Source organism: Phocoena sinus, chromosome 1, assembly GCF_008692025.1.
Source record: "Phocoena sinus isolate mPhoSin1 chromosome 1, mPhoSin1.pri, whole genome shotgun sequence".
Classification (NCBI taxonomy): Eukaryota; Metazoa; Chordata; class Mammalia; order Artiodactyla; family Phocoenidae; genus Phocoena; species Phocoena sinus.
In genome coordinates, this window is record NC_045763.1 from 9,624,138 (window position 1) to 9,648,018 (window position 23,881).

The window sequence follows — 23,881 nt, forward strand, 5'->3', positions numbered from 1 at the left end:
GAAAAGCAGGAGTCTTTTTTTTTTTTTATTTCTCTTTTTAAATTTATTTATTTTTTGACTGCGTTGGGTCTTTGTTGCTGTGCACGGGCTTTCTCTAGTTGCGGCGAATGGGGGCTGCTCTTTGTTGCGGTGCACGGGCTTCTCATTGCAGTGGCTTCTCTTGTTGCAGAGCATGGGCTCTAGGCACACGGACTTCAGTAGTTGTGGCTCGTGGGCTCTAGAGCACAGGCTCAGTAGTTGTGGTGCACGGGCTTAGTTGCTCTGTGGCATGTGGGATCTTCCCGGAGCAGGGCTCGAACCTGTGTTCCCTGCATTGGCAGGCGGATTCTTAACCACTGAACCACCAGGGAAGTCCCAGAAGTCTTTCATTTTGATGAAGTCCAATTTTTTTATTTTAGGTTAGTGCTGTGTGTTTTGTGAAAGAAATCTGCTTACCACTAGGTGGCAAAAATTTTCTCCTATTTCCTCTTTTAGAAGTGTTATAATTTTAGACCTCTTCCATTTTGAGTTAATTTTTGTGTATTTTGTGAAGTAAGGGTTGAGATTTTTTTCCCGTATATGTGTTCAGACTGTTCTTTTCCCATTGAATTACCTTGACACTTCTGTTGAGAACGTATGCGTGTATTTCCTTATTCTCTGTTCTGTTCCATTGATTTGTATTTAATTGTATACCACCCTGTCTTGATTGCTCTTGCTTTATGATATGTCTTGAAATCCGATAGTGTAAGTCCTCCAACTTGTTTCAAAGATGTATTGGCTATTATAGGTCCTTTGTTTTTCTCTATAAATTTTAGAATCAGCTTGTCTGTTTCTACAATAAAGTCAGCTAGGATTTGATTGGGATTGCCTTGAATCCATATATCTGGAGAATTGACGTCTTAACAGTATTGAGTCTTTTTATCCTTGAGTATGGTATATCCCTCCATTTAATTAGATCTTCAGTTTCTCTCAGCAGTGTTTCGTAGTTTTGGGTATACCCTTCTTACACATCTTTTGTTAAATTTATCCCTAGGTGTTTCACAATTTTGATGCTATTGTAAATTGTATCGATTAAAAATTTCAATGTACACTTGTTTATTGAAAGTTTGAGAAATATAATTGACTCATGTACTGACATGTTGACCTCATATCCTACAATCTTGCTAAACTTACTTATTGTAGTTCCTTTAGATTCTTTAGGGTTTTCTACATAGATTATTATGTTGTCTGTGAATAATTTCCTTTCCAACCTGTATACCTTTTTGTGTGGACTAGGACTTCCACCACAATGTTGAATAGAAGTGGTGAGAGTGGGTATCCATGCTTTGTTCCTTATCTCAGAGGGAAAACATTGTCTTTCACAGATGTTACGTATGTGATGTTAGCTCTAGATAGTTTGCATGTGTTTTTCAGTTACCTGTCTACTTCATCTCAATTGTCAATTTGTTGGCATGAACTTGTTCATAGGTTCCCACATCTTTTTAATATTAAGTTCTCTAGCAATGTCCCTGACTCTTCCCTGATAGTGGTGATTTTTGTTCCCTTCCTTTTTTCTTGATTAATATAGGTAGAGTTTTATACTTTCAATCAACTTATGGAGGCCTGTGTTAGGCCCATGCATACTGTTAACAAGCATGCCGTGTGCACTTGAAAAGAATGTAAAATGGTTGTTGGGTAGAGTGTTCTATAAATGTTGAATTGATTTTTCTCTGTTGTTTATCTGTTTTCTAAATAACTGGTTTCTGCTCTTTATTATTGTCTTCCTTCTCCTTACTTAGGTTTATTTTGCTTTTCTACCTTCTTAAGCTGGAAGCTTTATTGATTTTAAATCTTTAATATAAAATAAGTATTTGATGCTAAACATTTTTCTTTAAGTGCCTTTTTAAGTGCATTCCATTAATTTTTTTTTTTTTTTTTTTGCCGCACGTGGGCCTCTCATTGCTGTGGCCTCTCCCGTTGCGGAGCACAGGGTCCGGATGCGCAGGCTCAGCGGCCATGGCTCACGGGCCCAGCCGCTCCGCGGCATGTGGGATCTTCCCAGACCAGGGCACGAACCCGTGTCCCCTGCACTGGCAGGCGGACTCTCAACCACTGCGCCACCAGGGAAACCCTGAATTTTAATGTGCTGTGTTTTCTTTATCAGTAAGGTCAAAATATTTTTAAAATTTCTCTTGTGATTTCTTCTGTGACCCATGGGTTATTTAGAAGTGTGTAGTCTAATTTCCAGATGTTTGGGGGTTTTCCATTATCTTCTTGTTACTGATTTCTAATTTAACTCCTTGGTGTTCATAGAATATATTCTGTGTGATTTTAATTGTTTTAGATTTATAAATTCATGAAACTTTTGGAAATTTGAGATTACTTGATTATAAAATTAGGGAATTAATTGAACCTCTAACCCAATTTTCCTTCTTCGTTCAGGTGAGAGATCAAGCCCAGCGTTGTTCACGGGTTCTCCTGGATATTGAGGCTGGTGCTCCTGTTCTTCTTATCCCAGAAAGTTCCAGATCAAATAATCTGATTGTAGCGAATCTGGGGAAGTTGAAAGTCAAGAACAAGTTTCTCTTTGCTGGTATTCCTGGGACCTTTACCTTACAAGATAAGGTGAGCAGTCAGCACCCATTCCCTTCTCAGTTCACCTGGCATTGGAATGCCAATCGAAAAATTCAGATGCTGCCGTAAGAAGATTCCTAACCACTGTTACTTTGGTAGTATATGTGACTTGAAGAATTTTTTTTTGGACATTTTATTAACATTTCAATTAACCTTTCATAGAGGTAGTATAAATTACAGCTTTTACTAACTGTATGTAGTAACTTATTTTAGCAAACAAATCAACAGAACCATCTTTATAATGCTTTCCTCATAGGCTGAACTCATAGTAATCAACTTTTTATACTATGTGGCTTTTTTCAGAAGACATGATTTGGCCCAAGGCTTATCTGAAGCCATTTAAAAATACCTTAATAATTAAATCGTATAGAGTATACTGCTTTAGCACAGTTTAAAAGTACGTTAGCACTTATTTCTTATAACATGTTTGGAGGTAATTGGGATGAGGATTGCTGCTTTCATTTTACATTTGGAAAAGCTAGGACTCATTGAGAATACATGATGAAAATGGGAAACCCTAGTAAATCACAGACTTAACACTGATAAGACCTGGGAGGTGGTCCCACCCATTTTTGCAGTTGAGGAGACCAGTAACTTGCTGGAATTAGAGACTGTCTTATGTTCTAGGGGTGTGTGTGTGTGTGTATTTGGTTTTTTTTGTTTCTTTGTTTGTTTGTTTTTGCGGTATGCAGGCCTCTCATTGCTGTGGCCTCTCCCGTTGCGGAGCACAGGGTCCGGATGCGCAGGCTCAGCGGCCATGGCTCACGGGCCCAGCCGCTCCGCGGCATGTGGGATCTTCCCGGACCGGGGCACGAACCCGTGTCCCCTGCATCGGCAGGCGGACTCTCAACCACTGCGCCACCAGGGAAGCCCTATATGTGTGTCTTAATATTTATTTATTTATTTTGGCTGCACTGGGTTTTAGTTGTGGCACGTGGGATCTTCGTTGCGGCATGTAGGATCTTTAGTTGCGGCATGCGGACTTCTTAGTTGCGGCATGCATGCAAGATCTAGTTCCCTGACCAGGGATTCAAATCTGGGCCCCCTGCAGTGGGAGTGTGGAGTCTTACCCACTGGACCACCAGGGAAGTCCCTCTAGATGTGTTTTTTTTTTTTTTTTTTTTTTTTGCGGTATGCGGGCCTCTCACTGTTGTGGCCTCTCCCATTGCGGAGCACAGGCTCTGGACACGCAGGCTCAGCGGCCATGGCTCACGGGCCCAGCCGCTCCGCAGCATGTGGGATCTTCCCGGACTGGGCCACGAACCTGTGTCCCCTGCATCGGCAGGCAGACTCTCAACCACTGCGCCACCAGGGAAGCCCAGAATCCATGCTTTTAACAAACATATTTCATCACCACAGGAATTGAAATATTGGTTTGGCTGATAAAACTTGATTGGAGTATTGGACCAAGATCAAGCTATCATTACTTGCTCACTTCTCAATCCGAGGTGGTATTTTGATGGACTGAGTAGGCACTAGCACGCTTTATGAATAAACACCTAGTTTCCACCTGCAGGCTACAGAGAGCCACAGGATTAGAGAGAACTACTCAGTAGAAAAAACATGGGCAAGTAGTATTTGCTGTTCACAATCTCCATTAAACAGATGGATCGATATGCATCCCTTGTGAAGGGGCCAGTAAGATATGGAGAGACGAGTCAGAAGTGTTTCTTGTAATAATGCTCCCTTCAGGGGAGTAGATGAGTCCCTTCATGGAAACGAGATTAAGCTGCTTTTCTCACATTGATCAGACCCCAAACAGCCAAAATAATAATAATAATAATAAAGAAAATAAATTAAAAAAAAGAAATTGAGACTTAGATAGGTGAAGTAATTTCTTTTGGATTAAACATCTAGTGAGGGCTTCCCTGGTGGCGCAGTGGTTGAGAGTCCACCTGCCGATGCAGGCGACACGGGTTCGTGCCCCGGTCCGGGAAGATCCCACATGCCACGGTGTGGCTGGGCCCGTGATCCATGACCACTGAGCCTGTGCGTCCGGAGCCTGTGCTCCGCAACGGGAGAGGCCACAACGGTGAGAGGCCTGCGTACCGCAAAAAAAAACATCTAATGAGGAGTACAGTGTGGACCTTAGAGACTTTGGTGTGTCTGCTTTCAATACTCCATGCTCTTAACCACGGTATGATTATACCTCCCAGTATTAAGATTAGGTTTATGTAGGGGAAAATAAACTGGCAAAGGCTATTGCTATCTTACTGGCCCTTTGCCAAATAGCTGTAGGTCTTCTGAATTTTCTGAAGGATGTGGCAGTGAGTTCATTAAAATAACTACGATGGAAGACTCCAGAGTTTATTACAGAAGAGATACAAAGTTGAACAGAAAAAGTCCTGTTCGCCTCTCTAGGTGTAGGAAGAAAAGAAAACGGAAGAGAGTGACTAGGCTGCTAGTCTTGCCAGGCCTTTGCCAAGGAGCTCAACTCGGGTCAAAAGTAATAGGAAGACTGTATTTGTTGGTAATGCCTAAACTCAGATAATGTTGTTATTTTCAAATTACTACGTCTATAGTTTTCTTAATTTGTTTCACTTTTCACTTAGCCATTTATTCACTACTTCTAACCTAAACACCCTGAACCCAAAATATTTGATTCCTTGAGTGGGAATGGGTGGAGTGAGGAGGAGAGTGAAGACGAGCCAGTGAGAACCACAGGAACCGTGTTCATGTGTCATAACCTGGAGCTCAGAACCCAGAGTGGGGGTGTTTGAATGATGGTTAGAGGGCAGGTTGTCCTTATATCACCTCACTACAGTCGCTTAGCCGAACCAGATTTAGTGATCAGAGCACATGGTGAAACCAGAACAGCAGTGATTAGCAACGCAGAGGGAAGAGCATCACCAGGTTTGCTCATCGTCACGCCCCATCTTCAGACAGCTGATGGCTGAGAACGTGCTTGTTCACCTTGTGGTCAGAAGCCCTCCTGCTGGAACAATAGGCTTTCTTGCCAGAGCGGGAAATAGGCTTCCACTTAACGTATTTTTTTTAAGACAGTAAAAATGAAACAAATCACCATTGGCCTTTCACAGTAGGCCTAGTAGAGAACTGGTAACCTTGGTCTTAATGAAAATCTCTTTTCATATTTGAGTGATAAGCATTTTGCTGTTTACTGACTTAAGTCTTAAAGAAGATAAAAGGAAGATCCATTTATAAAAAGAAAGATTTGTAACTGCTTCTGAAATTTACTTTTCCTTACTATGAGGTGTTTTTTTTTTTGTTGTTTTTTTTTTTTTTTGTGGTACGCGGGCCTCTCACTGTTGTGGCTTTTCCCGTTGCGGAGCACAGGCTCCGGACGCGCAGGCTCAGCGGCCATGGCTCACGGGCCCAGCCGCTCTGCGGCATGTGGGATCTTCCCGGACCGGGGCACGAACCTGTGTCCCCTGCTTCCGCAGGCGGACTCTCAACCACTGCGCCACCAGGGAAGCCCCTATGAGGTGTTTATAATTAACATGACTAGATATTAAACAAATGTGTCCGAGCTGGTGTTTATACATGAATGTTGTTCCCGCTGACACCTCAGGGTACTGCCTCTCTGTTCCAACTCTGCTGCCCTTACTGCCCAAGGGAGAGCTGAGTTCTTCTTGGGAACTGTCTTTTCAGCCTTTAGTTAGTTCTTTGGAATATATTTGTTTGTGGTAAATCTTTGTTTTGAAGCCTAAATCTTTAGGAAGAGATCAGTTAGAGCCAGAATGGGTGATCAAGTTCAATAATACCATTTTTGTTTCTCTCCCCTTCCTGAAAAGATAAAGACTTATTTTCTATGTCAGATATATCTATATATGAGCTTAATGAGCTGAGTCTGAATTTAGCTTCTAAAGAAGAATTGCCAAAATATTTCAAGAAATTTTTGCAGAATGGTTTCTGTTTTGTTAAGTATGCCAAATAATAGCACGTAGAGCATTTTAATGAAAAGATTTCCCTGTATTTGTTTTTGAGGATTTGATTTTCAGTGGCATTGCATACAAGGATCGCTTTTTCTTCAAGGTACAATATGTTTTTTTGCCTCCTGGTTATTCGAAAAAACCTTATGGGATTCAGCAGTCAATTCACATTCATATGCTTAAAAAAGAAAATTTTAAAAAACAATTCTTTAAAATATTTCATTACTTGGGAAAGCCTGCTTATCACTTTTCCCTCTGCTTTGGCAAATCACTTCCCTCCTGTGTAGAGAAGCCCTTGTTAAGGATCATTAAAAGCAATTTCTTTTTTTTTTCTTTTTAAAGCCCTAGGTAAGTACTTTCTTGATGACCTTATTTTATTTCCTTAAATCCTAGAAAAACTTTATCTTGTTACATACCAGTGGTGGTTCTGTAGAATTCCATAAGGACTGCTTGGAGTGTGTCGCTTGTTAAAGTATTTGTAATCAGATAAACTTATCTGTGAAACTTACCTCTCCACATGTACAGTCAGGTTCCACTGATCTAGGCCTGTGTGAAGTGAGTAGTGACTTTCTTCTCCAAAAATCGCTTTACATTTGCTGTTTAATGCATTTGCACGTGTGAGGTTTATCTAGCATGCATTCCAGTGGTTAAAGGACAGGAAATAGTCCTGAAATCAAAGCTTGCAGAGGGGTTATTTGCCTTTGAGTTCTATGACTCCCGTGTGTTTGGAATTGTTTTACATAAATCCATGTCTTAATGAGCGCAGGTTTGAATTTTTTACATATGTTTTTCCTTTCATTTTTCTCAATCATAGATTGTGCTTAAACCATAATTTCTAAGTCTTTCAAAGGCTTTGAGTTAATCTCCTCAAGCCACTGATTTATTTAAACCCACTCAGAGAGGATGGAGAGATGAATCAAATGAAAGAGCAACAAATACTCTCTAGAGTTTAAATAAACTAAGCAAGAGGGAAGGTTTTTAATGTCGAAATGCTTAAATAATGGCATTTACCTAGTAATTTGCCTTACAAAAATGAATTGCAAAAAATAAGGACTTTCACTGTTACATGTAATTACTATTCAAGATAACTGTGAAGGCAAACAGTATTATCTCGTTTTCAAATGCTGAGAGGAATACACATATAAAGCAGTACTGGAAGGAAAACAGTTCTTCCCCTCCTTCCAGCTTGTTGGTGAGAGGGGAGAGATGAGAACAAACCAACCCTGCAGAAGCCATTTGGATATGTAGCTCTGAGGCTTGGGGGAAGGAACCATGGGAAGTTTAAACGTCAATTATTGAACCATTCTGGTGAAAAAGATTTACCCCGTTAGCAATTAACTGAAGGTACTAAGTATGTAAGAAAAGCGTATATTATTTTCAGTAGAATTACAGAATTAATTTTACTGTGTATTTGCCCTTAATTTCTATGCCCTTGAACAGAAACATAATACGAATGGCTTACCTATATTTTCCATTTTGTTTTCATTTGCAGTTACTTAGAGAGATGAGAAGTGTAAACAGAGGAGGGGAGACTTATGGAAAGTACAAACACATTACAATGGCTTTAGTCCCTATTGCTGTTAGATGCATTTTCTTAGAACAGTAAGCACCTCCCCTCCAGCAAAGCAACAATGTATCATATGGCTGAGAGATTTGCTTTTGTTGTATTTGACCTAGATTAAACCACCAGTGATTAGTATCCTGACATTTGCTCTTAAGCTGAAAGATCAAATATGTTCCTGCAAAATTGCTATAGTTTTCAACAGGTACTGAATTATATGTAATATCTCTGCAAATAATTACATGTGGCAGAAAGTATCATGACCCTGTGGCCCTTTTGTTTATGGGATCTGGGGGGCTTGGGAGGTACCAAGTGGTGTAGAGTCTTTGAAGAGTCCAGGGACTGGGATGGGACTTCTAGGATAGTAGGTACAGTCAGTCCCATTCCTGTCTTCTAGTTTTCTTCTGTTTCTTCCCAGGAGTCTGTGCCTTCAGCTTCTCCAACTGGTACTCCCAAACACAGTGTGAGGAAAATGACAAGCATGGAGGACCCGAAAGGGACCCATTCCGAGGGGCTGTTCATGATGCCTCCTGTTGGAATGAGTCTAGGCAGCCTGAAGAGCGAGTTTGTGCCAAGTACTTCGACCAAGCAGCAAGGGCAGCAAGCCACACCCTCTGTTGGTCAGGTTTCCAGGAGTCCAGGTAAAAGAGGAGAGAGGAGCTGCATGATGAAGGTGGGCAAATGCATGAGACCATTGGAGGAACCTAAGGGGGGGGGATGCATCCCGTATAAGCAGATGCCCACAAAGTGGTAGCATGTCTTTCGTGATAATCCGATTTTGATATTGATTTAGAAGGCTTAAGAACGTAAGGATGTAGATTTAACATTGGGCGACTTGTAGAGTAGGGTAAAATTGGTAAGACAGTGTAAATAAAGAGATTTAGATTGTCTGTTAGGACTTATATGTCAAAACAGTTGCCACCAGATGGTGAGTATAACTAGAACAGTTCCTGCATCCTTAGACACATCCTTGCAAGTCACTATTTAATTCTAGAAAAATAAAAAAGAACTCTGAAAAAAATATTAGTGTGAATTAGGTAACAGAAGAAATACTATGAGTGACAGTTTTTGAAAGACATGAACTGCCCAGTTATTGGGCTCTTCTCTAGAATTTGACAATTAGCCATTCCAGATGCAAGCCTTAATTTTGGCCTTTTGGTTTTCTGGATGGGCGATGGATTGGATAAGTGAAGTGTCGCTCCAGGGAGTGTGGGAAGCAGAATATGATTAGCCCCAAAAATCAGTGGATGAAAATCAGTCCACTATGGTTGGACTTGGAGAAATGTGGGACGCTAGCTGAGGGAGGCCGAACGTCTTTGTTAGATAGATGCAAGGAATGGTTAACTCTCTGTAGTACCTTGTAGTCCCAGAGGTGACAGCAAAGTGGTTTATGGTTACATTGCTGATTAAAGGAGATTATTGTAGTCCTCAGTAAAAGACTGGGTATTGAACACTCACTACGTGCCAGACGTTGTGGCACATTCTTTCGTCAATTTTTGCATTTTATCCTCATGATATAGAGTTTTATTTTTATCCCCATTTTATAAATTTTTTTTTTTTTTTTTTTTTGTGGTACGCGGGCCTCACTGCTGTGGCCTCTCCCGTTGCAGAGCACAGGCTCCGGACGCGCAGGCTCAGCGGCCATGGCTCACGGGCCCAGCCGCTCCGGCATGTGGGATCTTCCTGGACTGGGGCACGAACCCGTGTCCCCTGCATCGGCAGGCAGACTCTCAACCACTGCGCCACCAGGGAAGCCCCTATCCCCATTTTATAGATGAAGAGGCAGAGGCTTAGAGAGATTAAGTAACTTGACCATAGTTTTGTGGATGTAGATGGTAAATGGTAGAGTTGGACTATGAATTTAGGTAGTCTGACTCTAGAACCTGCAGTCTTAACCTACATGATATTGCCTACCAGTCTCCAGTCTATGTATGCATAACAAATGCATACAGCATGGGGTGGGGTGGGGCTGGGTGCACACATAGGGCCACTCAATACACGTCTTCTGTTGCTTTTGTTGTCCTGGTGACAATGATGATTAGGAATAAGGCCAATTTTACATATATTTAGAAGCCTATAAGAAGTGATTCGGGATGTTTTATAGAAAGATCTCTTTCCTGACAATATTTCTCCTCCTGATTTGCAGTTTGTTTCTGGAATGTGATTAAGATTGGGTTAAGGTAGTGGTTTTCAAACTGCTTTCTGTATATCCCTGGGATTCCATGACAACCCTAGGAAATCTCTGAAGCCCTTTCTTTGTTCCCATCCCTTTTCCCCTTCTGCCACACCAGCTCCATTTTTGTCTACTTCACATATTTATCGATGCAGTAACAAGGCAAGAACTAATTCAATTAGTGCCTGCCTAATCCAGGTGTTAACAATGTTTTGTTCTCCTATATATTAACACGCTATGTTCTCCTGTATAGTAACATGCTATTAGACATAGTTCCTGCCATGATGTGAATGATACGAGAAAGCCATTAAATAAGCTTTGTATTGACAGATTAAGATAATCTAAATATTGCCAGATTAAGATAAATGTTATGGGAGAGACAGAATGGTGTAAAGCGAAAGAACAGGACCCAGTTGAGAAGAGAGGAGGGTATGCTGTGGGTAAGACTGTTCAGACAGCAAGGAGCCTGGCATGTGGGGGAAACAAAGGCCAGTGAGCCCGAGACTTCATGGGCAAGGTAGAGAATGGCTTGAGATGAGGTTGGAAAAGTAGGCAGTGGGCTTAGGCAGGGCTCTACGGGGATTTAGGGGAGTTTCACAGAAAGAACTTTGCATTAAACAAAGCCATCAAAGTATATAAAGGAAGAGAATGTTTTGGTCCCACTTATTTTTTTAAGGATTACTGAGGTATTTTGTGAGCAGAATGGTTTTGTGAGGGCAGACTGGAATTGTATGGGTATATTGGAGGGGAGTTTATGGTGGTCTAGTCAAGAATGGAGGTGGCTTGGATTAGATCAGTGCTGGTGGAAATGGTTACATGTGATGTTTGTTTGGAAAAAAGAATTTTGCTGCTGGAAAATTTGTAAACCTTTGGGTAACATTATCTCTACATGAGACCCCTGTGGGCTCTCCTTGGGAGGGAGCATATTAAGTACTTCTCGTCAGAAGCTCTTTAGCCTCAGTTAGCGTCTCGGGACAGCAATGAGACGCTGAGGGGACGTGGCACAGTATGTGCTTGCATGCAGGCGGTGGGCAGGAGATGTCCAACATGCAGAGCATTGTGGACGGAGGTCTTGGTGCCAGAGTGGAGACTTCTGGTCACCCAGCTTTCTGACACAGGCAGTGCTAAACATTTTCCAAAGAGAAAATGAACTTTCTTTTGGCTTTTTAGTTCTATTCTGGTCCAGCCCTTTCTGGGTCCCATTTTCTTCATTGTCTCTCTTTCCTTGGGTCTGTGTAGAAGACCACGTCTGCCTGCTAGATTGCATTGTCGTCGATCTACAAGACATGGACATCTTTGCTGCAGAGAGACACCCACGAGAGTATACTAAGGCCTCGGAAGACAGTAGCGGAGACCTGATCTTCCCCTCCTATTTTGTGCGACAGACGGGAGGAAGCCTCTTGACTGAGCCTTGTAGATTGAAATTGCAGGTGGAAAGGAACTTGGACAAGTGAGTGGTTTATATTCAAATAACTGTCTGTTGTAAGTAGAATCGTAATAACTTGGAAATCAATGCTATTAAGTCTGGAAGGGCATAGGTATTCACTTATTTTTTCATCTATGTAACAAATATCTGTCGAGTCCCTACTATCTGCTAGACATGAGGGCTCCTGTGATGAAAGCAAAAACTTCCGCTGTCATGGAGCTTACGTTTTGTTGAGGGATATAGGAAGGTAAGTATATGATTCTAACTTAGTGTTTGATTCAGCGTTATAAACTGTGTTGTAGGATTGTAGTAGGTGCCTTGGAAACAAAGAGGAAGGGACATGAATTTAGCATGGATTTTGATGGGAGTAGGGAGGTAGTGATGGCAGGGAAGGTATTTGGAAGAAGTGACATTGGATTCTATGTTCCAAGTACAATAGATTCTGGACCTGCTATTGCTGTTTACCCTGGAGCTCCATTTAATGAGAATAATTGTTTAGATGCTGTTTTGCCCATTTCACTCTATTAAGCCTTCTGAAAGTACTACATAAAGACTGATGAACTGACTCTACTTTACCTTTTAATTGGCTTCAAAACACAGGACGCTTAATATCTGTAGTTTAGAGCATGGCTTCAGTTGTCATTAGTTCCACATCTGGCTGGGAGACTTACTGAAAAGAAACATTCCCGACCCTACCTGAGACCAGCAGAACCTGACTCTCAGGGCCTAGCCTCAGGTGTGTATTAAAAAGGTCCTCGGGCTTCCTTGGTGGCGCAGTGGTTGAGAGTCCGCCTGCTGATGCAGGGGACACGGATTCGTGCCCCGGTCCGGGAAGATCCCACATGCTGCGGAGCGGCTGGGCCCGTGAGCCATGACCGCTGAGCCTGCGCGTCCGGAGCCTGTTCTCCACAATGGGAGACGCCACAGCAGTGAGAGGCCCACGTACCGCAAAGAAAAAAAAAAAAGAAGAAAAAAAAAAGGTCCTCTGGTGGCGCTTATGCTCGCCTGGCCCCTGTGCCTGGACTGGGACTGCTGGTTACAGTGTATGGTGCCTTTCAGTTTGGAGCACTAATTTTGGAGAAAGCAGCAACATTTGCGTCTTAACTTCAGGGAAAGATGAGGCATGGCTGTAAAGTAATGAAAGAGATTTTCATTTGTAGCATTTTGAAAAGCAGTGTCACTACTTTTCCAGGGTGTCATTTTAATCCCTCTTTGGCTACTCCCTTTGCAGTTCTTGGGCTTGGGCAAGTCATTTAATATCACTGTTTTGTTTCTCTCTGGGTTAATGATACAGTTTAGCCGCTCTCACTGAGATTTTTGTGTTTCATTCTTACTTGTTATTCAAGTGCTCCCTGGCTGGCTTTCAGTTATGGTTGGCATGGGCTGTATTTTATTTTACTGGCTTAGAAGTCTTAAGCGGAGCTTCACTATTTAGAAATCAAACACTTTGTTTTCTTTTCGAGTAATGCTTTCCAAAAAAAAATGTGCTTTACTACTCTGTTTATCTAAACTTTACCCACTTCCATCAGTGTTTATGTGCAGATAATTATACTCTGTTAGCCCAGATAGAAGGTGATGACTGAACACAAGGTATTCTATCAGCTTCTCACAGCACAGACACGGGAACTCAGAGGTTCTTGGTAATCCTTTCCAGCTTTTCTTTGTTGATTGCGTGACTAGTCTTTTTTCACCTTATATGTAGGTTTTTCTCCATAGACAAAGTAGTTTTTTGTATTCCTCTTCCACTTCAAATCCTAACCCTCTACTTTATATATTCAGAGCATAGTGTCTGCAGGATCTACGATGCCAACTTCACCTCTAGGAGGGTAGAGAAAAAGCTCTTCAGTGTTGGGATGAGGTATCTTCCCCCCACCCAGGCATTTTCGACTTCACTCCTGCCCATCTCAGCTGAAATGAGTGACTGATTCAGGTTTTATCCTAATGTCCCGTCTGGGCTCATTATGAAACACTGGTTCTGCCTTTAGTTATCACTAAATGGATAAAGAGCTTGTCACCCTTTCTTTTTCATCAAAATACAGTTGTTGTACAATATTATGTTAATTTCAGGTATACTACGTAGTGATCAGACATTTGCACACATTATGAGATGATCGCCACTATGAACATAGTAACAATCTGTTTCCATACAAAGTTATTATAGTGTTATTGACCATATTCCTCATGCTGTATAGCAGCGGTCCCCAACCTTTTTGGCACCAGGGACCAGTTTCGTGGAAGCCAGTTTTTCCGCGGACCTGGATAGGGGGCGGTTTGGGGATGATTCAAGTGTATTACATTTATTCTGCACTTTATTATTATTACCTTGGAATACATAATGAAATAATTATACAGCTCACCATAATGCAGGATCAGTGGGAGCCCTGAGCTTGTTTTCAGTTGCCACTCACTGGTCGGGTTTTGATATGAGTCTGTAAGCAATTGATTTATTATGGTCTCTGTGCAGTCAGACTTCTCTGCTAATGATAATCTGTGTTTGCAGCTGCTCCCCAGTGCTAGCATCACTGCCTCAGCTCTACCTCAGGTCATCAGGCATTAGATTCTTTTTTTTGAATTTTTTTATACAGCAGGTCCTTATTATCCGTTTTATACATATCAGTGTATACATGTCAATCCCAATCTCCCAGTTCATCACACCACCTACCCCTCTGCCACTTTCCCCCGTTGGTGTCCATACGTTTGTTCTCTACATCTGTGTCTCAATTTATGCCCTGCAAACAGGTTCATCTGTACAATTTTTCTAGGTTCCACATATATGCATTAATATACGATGTTTCTTTTTCTCTTTCTGACTTACTTCACTCTGTATGACAGTCTCTAGATCCCTCCATGTCTCTACAAATGACCCAATTTCGTTCCTTTTTGTGGCTGAGTAATATTCCATTGTATATATGTGCCACATCTTCTTTATCCATTCGTCTGTTGATGGGCATTTAGGTTGCTTCCATGACCTGGCTATTGTAAATAGTGCTGCAATGAACATTGGGGTGCATGTGTCTTTTTGAATTATGGTTTTCTCTGGGTATATGCCCAGTAGTGGCATTGCTGGGTCATATGGTAATTCTATTTTTAGTTTTTTAAGGAACCTCCATACTGTTCTCCATAGTGGCTGTATCAATTCACATCCCCACCAACAGCGCAAGAGGGTTCCCTTTTCTCCACACCCTCTCCAGCATTTGTTGTTTGTAGATTTTGATGATGCCCATTCTAACTGGTGTGAGGTGATCCCTCATTGTAGTTTTGATTTGCATTTCTCTAATAATTGGTGATGTTGAGCATCTTTCCATGTGCTTCTTGGCCATCTGTATGTCTTCTTTGGAGAAATGTCTATTTAGGTCTTCTGCCCATTTTTGGATTGGGTTGTTTGTTTTTTTAATATTGAGCTGCATGAACTGTTTATATATTTTGGAGATTAATCCTTTGGCAGATATTTTCTCCCATTCTGAGGGTTGTCTTTTCTTCTTGTTTCTGGTTTCCTTTGCTGTGCAAAAGCTTTTAAGTTTCATTAGGTCCCATTTGTTTATTGTTGTTTTTATTTCCATTACTCTAGGAGGTGGATCAAGAAAGATCTTGCTGTGATTTATGTCAGAGTGTTCTTCCTATGTTTTCCTCTAAGAGTTTCATAGTGTCCAGTCTTACATTTAGGTCTCTATAAACTCCATTTTGAGTTTATTTTTGTGTATGGCGTTAGGGAGTGTTCTAATTTCATTCTTTTACATGTAGCTGTCCAGTTTTCCCAGCACCACTTATTGAAGAGACTGTCTTTTCTCCATTGTATATCCTTGCCTCCTTTGTCATAGATTAGTTGACCATAGGTGCGTGGGTTTATCTCTGGGCTTTCTATCCTGTTCCATTGATCTATATTTCTGTTTTTGTGCCAGTACCGTACTGTCTTGATTACTGTAGCTTTGTAGTATAGTCTGAAGTCAGGGAGTCTGATTCCTCCAGCTCCGTTTTTTCCCCTCAAGACTGCTTTGGCTATTTGGGGTCTTTTGTCTCCATACAAATTTTAAGATTTTTTTGTTCTAGATCTGTAAAAAATGCCATTGGTAATTTGATAGGGATTGCATTGAATCTGTAGATTGCTTTGGGTAGTATAGTCATTTTCACAATATTGATTCTTCCAATCCAAGAACATGGTATATCTCTCCATCTGTTTGTATCATCTTTAATTCATCAGTGTCTTACAGTTTTCTGCATACAGGTCTTTTGTCTCGTTAGGTTGGTTTATTCCTAGGTATTTTATTCTTTTTGTTGCAGTGGTAAATGGGAGTGTTTCCTTAATTTCTCTTTCAGATTTTTCATCATTAGTGTATAGGAATGCAAGAGATTTCTGCATTAATTTTGTATCCTGCAACTTTACCAAATTCATTGATTAGCTCTGGTAGTTTTCTGGTGGCATCTTTAGGATTCTCTGTGTAAAAGTGTCAGGTCATCTGCAAACAGTGACAGTTTTACTTGTTCTTTACTGATTTCTTTTTCTTCTTTGAAACTATGTTGAACAATAGTGGCGAGAGTGGACATCCTTGTCTTGTTCCTGATCTTAGAGGAAATGCTTCCAGTTTTTCACCATTGAGAATGATGTTTGCTGTGGGTTTGTCGTATATGGCCTTTATTATGTTGAGGTAGGTTCTCTCTGTGCTCACTTTCTGGAGAGTTTTTATCATAAACGGGTGTCGAATTTTGTCAAAAGCTTTTTCTGCATCTGTTGAGATGATCATATGGTTTTTCTTCTTCAATTTGTTAATATGGTGTATCACATTTATTGATTTACGTATATTGAAGAATCCTTGCATCCCTGGGGTAAATCCCACTTGATCATGGTGTATGATCCTTTTAATGTGTTGTTGGATTCTCTTTGCTAGTATTTTGTTGAGGATTTTTGCATCTATATTCATCAGTGATACTGGTCTGTAATTTTCTTTTTTTGTAGTATCTTTGTCTTGTTTTGGTATCAGGGTGATGGTGGCCTCATAGAATGAGTTTGGGAGTGTTCCTTCCTCTGCAGTTTTTTGGAAGAGTTTGAGAAGGACGGGTGTTAGCTCTTCTCTAAATGTTTGACAGAATTCGCCTGTGAAGCCATCTGGTCCTGGGTTTTGGTTTGTTGGAAGATTTTTAATCACAGTTACAATTTCATTTCTTGTGATTGGTCTGTTCGTTCATATTTTCTATTTCTTCCTGGTTCAGTCTTGGAAGGTTATGCCTTTCTAAAAATTTGTCCGTTTCTTCCAGGTTGTCCATTTTAGATTCTCACAAGGAGTGCGCAACCTAGATCCCTCGTGTGCACAGTTCACAGTAGGGTTCACGCTCCTGTGAGAATCTAGTGTCGCAGCTGATGTGACAGGAGGTGGAGCTCAGGTGGTCATGCGAGCGATGGGGAGTGGCTGTAAATGCAGATGAAGTTTCACTCAGCTCACCCACCGCTCACCTCCTGCTGTGTGGCCCGGTTCCTAACAGGCCGTGGACCGGTACCAGTCTGTGGCCCGGGGGCGTTGGAGACCCTTGCTATATCGTATATCCCCATGACTTGTTTATTTTATAGCTGGAGGTTTGTACCACTTTACCCCCTTCACCTTTGTTTGCGCCAGCCCCCACCCCTCTGTTCTTTGTACCTGTGACTGTGTTTCCCTTCTGTTCTGTCATCTTTTTTTTTTTTATTGCTTTCCCAGCTATAATGTTTAAGGTATTTCTGAGTCTCATGAGATTTTTCTTTATTAATAGATTACTTAGTTAACTCATGTTAGATTGGGGACTTTCTAAATGTATATTTTGGGAGAAAAGTGGCCTTTTGTAGCTGACGCATGACACTCACGTTATACTAGCTTGCTTCATGTGGACCCACATGAAATTTTTGTCATTGGAAGTTATAAATTAATTGGTTGATAATGTAGGTGGGTATATGTTAGCACTTATATTTGGGTGTGAGCTGTGTCAACATTAAGTTAGTGATTTGTTTGTGAAAGTGACCTTTTTTCTTTTTCCATAGAGAAATAAGTCATACTGTGCCAGATATATCTATCCATGGCAATCTCTCCTCAGTCCACTGCTCTCTGGATTTGTACAAATACAGGCTGATCCGGGGTTTATTGGAGAACAACCTTGGAGAGCCCATAGAGGAATTCCTGCGGCCTTATGATTTACAGGACCCAAGCATTCATGTGAGTGTGATGTTAGGTTCCTCTGTAACTCTCGTGGTCTCAGCTGATGGTCATCCTGGGTATCTGTTCCTCGAAGTCACCTGGGGAAAGAAGATGGAACCACGAGTAAATTAGGGTTCATGACATTGACCCCATTTTTAGATTGGCATCGACTATGAATTGATCAGCATTTTCCTCTTCCAGACTGTTCTGAGTGGAGAAGTGTACACGTGCATGTGCTTCCTCATTGATATGGTAAATGTAAGTCTGGAGCTGAAAGATCCAAAAGGAAAAGAAGGTGCTGGGTCCTTAGCCAGGTATGGCTTTAATTATAGTGTTTTACTGTTAGTAATGGTAATACAAATAACACACACATTGTCCTCTGATGTAGAACAGAGGTCGCAGAGTGGTGGTTCACAGCTAAATGTGGTCTGCCGGCAAGATGCTTTTTGTTGGTCTGCGCAGTGCTTGTGGAGCACAGGCTCCAGATGCGCAGGCTCAGTGGCCATGGCTCATGGGCCCAGCTGCTCCATGGCATGTGGGATCCTCCCAGACTGGGGCACGAACCCGTGTCGCCTGCATCGGCAGGTGGACTCTCAACCACTGCGCCACCAGGGAAGCCCCGCAGTGCTTTTCAAAAGTTTAAATTCATCAGTCTCTATCAGTCAAGATAGCTGAGGTTAGGCTGTAGTAAAGGCTTTCCAAAATACCAGTGACTTAGAACAGTGACGATGTTTTTTCTCCTCGTGTTTCGTGTCTGTTATGGGTCTTGGGCTGCTCTGCTCACTCTAGTTACTCTGACTGACAGCAGCTTGCTGTGCCAGCAAGAAAAACAATAGCCCTGGAGTGGTCTTGAATGGCAGTGGAATCCCTGCTAAACCCTGTGGGGCTAGAACGTGGTCCCACAGGAGCGCAAAGGAGTCAGGAAGTAGTTTTCCTGTGTGTCTGCTTGGGGGAGCCCCAGAGCTATCTGGAGCAGCAGTGATGACTGCCTAACTGGCCAACATTTGAAAACTGGGGAATTGCACATAAAAAGTCTGGATTTCAGCTTTTGAAAAATTAGAAGCTTTGGCAGTACTGGGCCCGTGTTCTCAATTGGAAGCATCTGGAAACTGAGTAACAACTTGGGCAGCCTTTAGATAAGGCATGTGCTTACCCAGCAGTTCACTAATTTATGTCATTTTCTTGGTTAGTGTAGGCCAGGAATTTGCGATTACTGGTATAAAACCCTCAAGAGTGCATTGTATTTTCACACTTGATACTCTTTTCATTTTCATCTCTTGACAGCCATGGAAAGTTGAGCAGGTATTACTTCTGTTTTCCAGATAGAGTTTTTGACTAGTGTAAGGTCAATCATATGGCTGGAAAAGTGGTTCAGTATTTGAAAACAGGACTTCAAGTCTAGTAATTTTTCCATGGAAGCATTCTATCTTCTATTTTGTATTTCCCTTAAAAATTCATTCAGGCCCGTATCTAATTCAGCTGATCAGAACATGGTATGGTGGAGCTGGGGTCCCAGGTTGATTATCTTGTGAGCCAGCAGTTTTTTCTGATGACTGGTTATGCCCTTAGCTTTTTTCCCAATGTGGAGTAATTCTGTATGGATTGCCCATTGCAGCTTTCTCTGTTATTAAAACAGTGGCAGTTCCAGATGCATTTTCTGTTGGTGCATCAGCTGCATTATTTCTCTGTATGAAAAGTATTTGTTGTGGCAGTTCCCAGTAAACTTTAGTGGTCTTATGTAAAAATTCAGCCGATTCTGGAGAGAGGATCTTCCACGCAGGCTAGGAGTTGACAGATGAAGGACTAAAGGGACCCTTATTATCCCTTGGGGATTATCACAAATATATAGTGTTACTAAACTTAGGTGAGAAATGAGAACGCTAGTGAACCAAGTATATAATAAATACGTGGTATTGTTATTCCTCACGAAGTTCCTACGGACAAGAACATCTCCTTGGAAATGGAAAGTGAGATACAAGGCAAAGTGACACTAGATCCATTTTGTGGACACTGTTAAAATCTGTGACAGATCTCAGAGGGAAAGTTATTCTTCATAGAACTTAGGCATATTTATGATTTTGTTCTTTTATCTTAAATGTACATAATTTTGTAAAATGGAAGCATTCAACATCTTGTCTGCTTTCTCCCTTAGATTTGACTTCAAGAAATGTAAACTGCTCTATGAGAGCTTTTCCAACCAAACGAAGTCCGTTAACTTGGTTTCCCATTCCATGATGGCTTTTGACACCCGCTATGCTGGGCAGAAGACCAGTCCTGGCATGACAAACGTATTCACCTGTATCTTTCAGCCCTCTAAGAACAGCAGCACTACCCAAGGATCCATTCAGATCGAACTGCATTTCAGGTAGGGGATCCAGACCCTGACTTTGCCTTTCTTTATCAGGACATTTCCTTCTGTGGACATTGGGCCAAGACCACGTCGGCTTTCGAACATCAAAGGAGCAAGGAATCAGTGAGAAGATAAATAGATAATGGCTTATCAGTGCAGCACATTGTATATTAGTATTCCTGTAACCATGCAGTTTCATTTATTGGCCAAAAGATGTCTCTGTTGCCTTAAAAAAAAGTTGTTTAGAATTAAACCAGATTCTTAAAATTAAGCAGCTGTAGACTGTTTTAATATGTAAAGTGACTTGGGGAAGGAAGAAATTGTGCTTATGTAAGAGGAAAATAAAAGTCTTTTGGTCTATAGAAATAGCAGAAGGGAAAGTGGTTTTGACTTGCATTATTGATTTGTTCATGCAAGTCTTAATGACTGACTTCTCCATGTAAAAAGAGCTTTAGCCTCTTTGAACTAGATTATGTTTTTCTTCTTGGTATTATGGGAGGCAGTGTTGTGTGTAGAAAGAGCCCATGTTTGGGGATCGTATAGAGCTGGGCTCCATCCTTGCTCTACCACTTTCTAGTAATGCATCCAAGGACAAGTTCCTTCATCTCTTTCAGCTGCATTTTCATCTTCTATGAAATAGGAACGAATAACTGTGCCCACCTGACCCACCTTATGCATAGGGTGGAGGTAATGCTTAAGATATTCTGGCATATACCACTTGGCACAGATGGGAGCTGTTGTGACGATTCCTGATGTAGCTTGTGTTATTTGATGACACACTACTGTAAGATTTTATGACTAGGTGGGCTTATACTGGAAAACTGAAAAATGAGGTCTGATCGATAGAGATTCAAAAGGAGACCTTTGGAACTGATGTCGGTTTCATTCTCTTAGTGCTTAATGTTATCAGATAAATGGTAAATATAAACCAGTAAGTAAGAAGGCTGGGAAAAACATCTTGGTTAGGCAAAAAAGGAAAAAAAATGATCAAGATTGTTCTTATATTTGTATGTTTAAATATGTCTGACATTTCAGCGTGCTGTTCAGTGAATTCCTCGGGGTTGAGTTTTTCTTTAGGGAGGGGTCGCTATCTCCATATGGCTTTAGGAAGTCTAGCAAAGTAGATATTTAAACTTTTGCATGAACTTTTAAAAAGTTCAGTAATAAGAATGCTAGTTGCCTCTTACTGAGCTGCACCATGGGCCAGGCACTTTACCCACCTTTAACTTAATTCTCACAAGTCTGTCCAGTGGGTCACTTCTTCCCTGTTTTACTGATATCGATATAGAAGCTTGGAGGGGGTTAAATAACTCTTCTAAGATCACACAGCCAGTGAGTGAAGTAGTCAGAGCTCAGACTTGGGCTTGGGCCTCTGATTTTGAAGCCCGTGTCTTTTCTAACACTTGTCAGGCCTACCACATTTTAGTGATTGGCCTGACTGTAGTCAGATGATAAGCTGGCTGTGATTTGCAGTTCCTTTGTTTGAAGATGATGTTTATTTGAACAGAGGGCTTGCATGTATTGCTCTTTGGCGCATCTGCAGAAACAGTTTCCTTTTGGGTTTGCTTTGCTGTTGATCTGGCTTCCTAAATATCATCTAGTTGTCCCACTTATCATATTTTTAATGTAGAAGGAGCCTTAAAATGTTGATATATTTATATACTGAAGGTGTATAATTTCTTGGAGGCTAGTAATAAAAGTCCTACACCTTGGTTCTTGCTAACAGAAATACCATTGTTAGTGATAGGGTTAAAATGTTCTCTTGATTGGAACTTTTGAACGCCTTCTGTGTCTCAAGAAGAATTGCTCTTCTGTTGGGAATTTGTGTGTCAAATATAAATCACTTCACAGTGTTTAAAGGCTTGAAATATTTTCCAGAAAAGGGATCAGACACACTTTGACTTTTCCAGTTAGTTCATAGCTCTGACGATCTGTGTTCAAAATGGGGTGGAAAAATTTTACTGAGGGCAACATTTTTTCTCTATTACAAAAGGGTAAAGTGTTTCTGTGAAAAATGCTGTGTCTGTATGAAGGAGACATGCACCATTGTGCCCTTTTTCTAGAGGCAGTGAGCCAGGTTTAGGAGAAATAAGAGCCTAGAGAAGCCAGCCTTAAAAATATCTCCAAATCAGCTTTTCCTGAATAGAAGCCCCTTTTAGGACTGGGAAGCAGGTATGTGAAGCAGAGCCCCAGAAGTGATTTTGGGCTCATAGAACAAAGTTCAACCCAGAAAACTCTATAGGGGTGTCCCTAGCCCATCCTTCCTCTATCTTACCCATCTCTGCCTGCTGATATACTAACAGGGCCTGGATAAGCCCCTAACCGCACCATGGTTTGAGGCCAGGCCTGAGAGTCCTCCTTGGACTATAATTCTATATTTCACCCCAAATATAGAATTTGGGGTAATGAGGACAACAAAACTAATACTCTCTCCCCTTCTCCCGCATCTCTACTTCTAGGGCACTTGGGGTTACACCCACAGTTAATGTCATCTTATTTGTCTACCTTCTTTGGCTAAAAGATACGGGCTTTCAGGCCGGTTCCAGCTAGAAAAACCATTTCATACTAGTATGTAAATTGGATGTTTATAAAGAAGTGATCCTAGACATCAAAGAAAGAGTGCCTCATTGATCTTCTAGAAACAGCCTGTAGGGAAGGGAACTGACAATTTCAAACCTGTTATGTGCCTGGTGCTTTATCTCTTACAGTGTTATTATTTCTCATTTTATAAGTGGGGAAGCAGGCTCAGAGAAGGTAGGTGGCTTACCCAAGATAACACAGCTTATAAGTGACAAGATTTAAGCCTGCGCTCTTCCTACTACACTGACATTTCTCAGCCTCAGCGCTGGTGACATTGTGGGTTAGAACATTCCGTGTTGTGGAGCCTCTCCTGAACGTTGTGGGATGTTTAGCCTCGTCCCTGACTTCTGCCCACCAGATGCCTAGATGCCTGTAGGAACCCCTTCAGTTGTGGCAAAAATGTCTCCAGGGGACAGAATCACCCCGGTTGGGAACTGCTGGATGACATGCACTCTATTGCTTTCTTACAGCGTATTCCTTTTTGTTGAAGAATCTGACTGACTTCTGAAAACATACACTGAATATTTTATTAAACCCGGATTCAGAGTTTATTGATACTCAAAGTTCAGTTTAGAAAATGCTGGAGTACCACCTGCCCCAATTGAGTCACATATTTGCAAGTTAATGAAATATCATATTTCTCTTTTCCTATTTTATTTTTATGATCTTCCTTCTTGCAGGTCTACAAAGGATTCCTCCTGTTTCACAGTAGTTCTCAACAATCTCCGTGTGTTTCTCATATTTGACTGGCTACTGTTAGTGCACGATTTTCTCCACACCCCCAGTGATATTAAGAAGCAAACTAAAGTTACTCCTTCGCGCCACCGTAACTCTAGCAGCGAATCTGCTGTAATTCCCAAAACCGTGAAAAGTGGAGTAGTTACCAAGCGGTCTTCCCTTTCTGTGTCTACTGAAAAGCACCTGGAGGTCAAGGTCAATGTAACAGGTAAGTATATGTAGTTGTGAGTCACTGATTCTTAGTTTAGATATTAGGCTCCATATGTGTCTTACAGGACGACTTTTCTGTTGCCTCTGCATTTTGACACGAGCACTCTTACACATTTGCATCCTTTGCAGACCAACAGGTGTCAAAGTTCCTGACCTCCGTTTTCAGGTGGGATTGCCTGGCCCACACTGAGCTGGCCCACACT

General features: G+C 41.4%; 1 protein-coding gene across 11 annotated transcripts in view; it reads left to right on the forward strand.

Annotated features, from left to right (window-relative positions):
* Positions 1 to 23,881, forward strand: part of VPS13D (vacuolar protein sorting 13 homolog D) — a 245,762-nt gene that overhangs the window by 50,695 nt on the left and 171,186 nt on the right. For all 11 annotated transcript variants that reach the window (XR_004347228.1, XR_004347280.1, XM_032608838.1 and 8 more), the window contains 7 exons: positions 2,401 to 2,583; positions 8,462 to 8,684; positions 11,456 to 11,666; positions 17,647 to 17,818; positions 18,002 to 18,114; positions 19,953 to 20,165; positions 23,411 to 23,676. Coding sequence is in view for 9 of the 11 variants with exons in the window: in XM_032608838.1 (XP_032464729.1) it covers positions 2,401 to 2,583; positions 8,462 to 8,684; positions 11,456 to 11,666; positions 17,647 to 17,818; positions 18,002 to 18,114; positions 19,953 to 20,165; positions 23,411 to 23,676 (1,381 nt within the window). In the remaining 2 variants the exon portion in view is untranslated. The remainder of the gene's footprint in view (positions 1 to 2,400; positions 2,584 to 8,461; positions 8,685 to 11,455; positions 11,667 to 17,646; positions 17,819 to 18,001; positions 18,115 to 19,952; positions 20,166 to 23,410; positions 23,677 to 23,881) is intronic.